This window comes from Cyprinodon variegatus, unplaced genomic scaffold (genome assembly GCF_000732505.1).
Source record: "Cyprinodon variegatus isolate N-32 unplaced genomic scaffold, C_variegatus-1.0 Scaffold121, whole genome shotgun sequence".
NCBI lineage: Eukaryota > Metazoa > Chordata > Actinopteri > Cyprinodontiformes > Cyprinodontidae > Cyprinodon > Cyprinodon variegatus.
In genome coordinates, this window is record NW_015150574.1 from 826566 (window position 1) to 828393 (window position 1828).

A 1828-nucleotide genomic window follows, 5' to 3' on the forward strand; every position below is an offset into this window, starting at 1 on the left:
AAACAGTTTATATGGTATTTTTTCTTTTGAATATTTTCCAGGGATGATTTATGTTGTTAGCAATAAACCAAACCAGATAGAAATGAAAAGGTTACACAAAAAGGGTAATTAGAACAATTATAAAAGGATGTTCATTGCCCTCCCCCTGCACTCACATGCACGGTTAAGGTCCATCCAATGGGTAAACATTAATAAGTAAACTTTACAATGACAGAGCCTTATGAGAAGTAGCTACAGCAGAAGCACAGCTTTTTTTCTTGGAAATAAGATGTGACACCACTTTGGATGTATCAGCAGAGCTCAGCATCAAACTAATCACCTTTGGGAAACTTTTCTTTTTGTAGATACAAAGACGAGTTAAATTGTGGAAGATGATGAAAGAGGTGTTGATTGGGACTCTGTGCGGGGCTGGTTTGTTTACTATAGGTATCCTAATTGGTCACTTTGGTATCAAAAAGGACTCTGCACCATCCTGGGTGAATGATGTGGGAAAGGATGTCGATGAAAAACTTATCCAGCAGTTTCTGTCTGAGGTGGATGCGGCCCAAATTCAGGAGAACCTCCGGTGACATGATTCTTTTAGTTTTGCAATTAGTTTTTTTTTTATCATGTTCTTTGAAATTTTGTATTGCATGTCAGAGAAGTGAGAACTGAAAGAAAGACTGTAGTCTTAGGCAAAAAGAGATTAAAACCCTGGGGGTTTGTCAAGATAATGTCACTCATATCTGACTTTCAAAGGCAAATATTGTTATATTAAATTGTCCTCTCTTCTGTCTTTCTTTGTAGGGAGTTGACAAAAAAGCCTCATATGGCCACAACTGCCGGAGATGAGGAAACAGTGCAGTTTGTGCTAAAAAGATGGCAGGATCCAGAAACAGGTCTGGAAAAAGCCTGGAGGCAAGAATATCAGGTCTACCTTTCATTCCCCAACCCTGAAAAGCCCAACAAAGTAACAGTCGGTGAGTGAAGCAGTGATGATGTCTCTTGTTTTGACTTATGCTAGTGAACTTGCCTTGGAGTCAGCTGGTTTGGCTTGTGGTTTTGTGTTTTTTTGTCCCAAAAGAGCAGACCAGTGATTAAAATGTATTATTTTAGTAAACCAGTCAGATGCTGTTCTATTCACTGTCCGAGAAAAGGAGAAGCCATACTACCCAGAGCAAGAAGATCCTGAGGTGGTTCAGCCGTATGCTGCTTATTCTCCTGCAGGACACCCAAAGGTAAAAAGACTTCAAGCGCATTGTGTCATAAGCAATGTTTTAGGTTTTATTCAAATACAAAATTTATTCGTTATTTTAAACATACAATTTAGAACAAGATTCCTACAAGTAAACTAATAGACATAATTTAGGAAGCCATGTTGCTTAAGACTTCTCATTAGACCAATTAAAAATGTATTTTTTTGCAATAAAACCACAAAATGAACTGTTACGGTCATATAACCACATAATATCAATCACATCTGCATGTTTTCTTGTTCATATATATATCAGTGTGTTTATGGGCAACAGCAGACAGTAAAACTCAGCTAATGTTTAATGCTGTAACTGGAAATAGGTTGGATCTGACCAGTCATAAACTGGAAGATCTTTCATGTCTCCTTGCTTGATAGTAGCTTATTTTTCTGACAATATTCGCAGAACAGAGTCTGTCTTTATCTGTCTTGAATACTTAACAGCAGTAATCAGCTAGATATTTAAAGAAAATCAGAAATGAATTTTGCTTTTATTTCTGCTTCACACCAGCATGTTTTAAGTCCGTTTTATAGGTGTCAGGGGTATTCTTTAACTTATTTTATCACTATCCTTATCATGAGCTGGATATCTAGATA

The 1828-nt window shown here is 37.0% G+C and overlaps 1 protein-coding gene across 1 annotated transcript in view; it reads left to right on the plus strand.

The window, feature by feature from the left end:
- Positions 1–371: 371 nt before the first annotated feature.
- naaladl1 (N-acetylated alpha-linked acidic dipeptidase-like 1) overlaps positions 372–1828 on the plus strand; it is a 9838-nt gene continuing 8381 nt past the window's right edge. Inside the window, exons 1-3 of the mRNA XM_015375576.1 lie at positions 372–565; positions 787–959; positions 1096–1217. Coding sequence (XP_015231062.1) covers positions 372–565; positions 787–959; positions 1096–1217 — 489 coding nt within the window. The remainder of the gene's footprint in view (positions 566–786; positions 960–1095; positions 1218–1828) is intronic.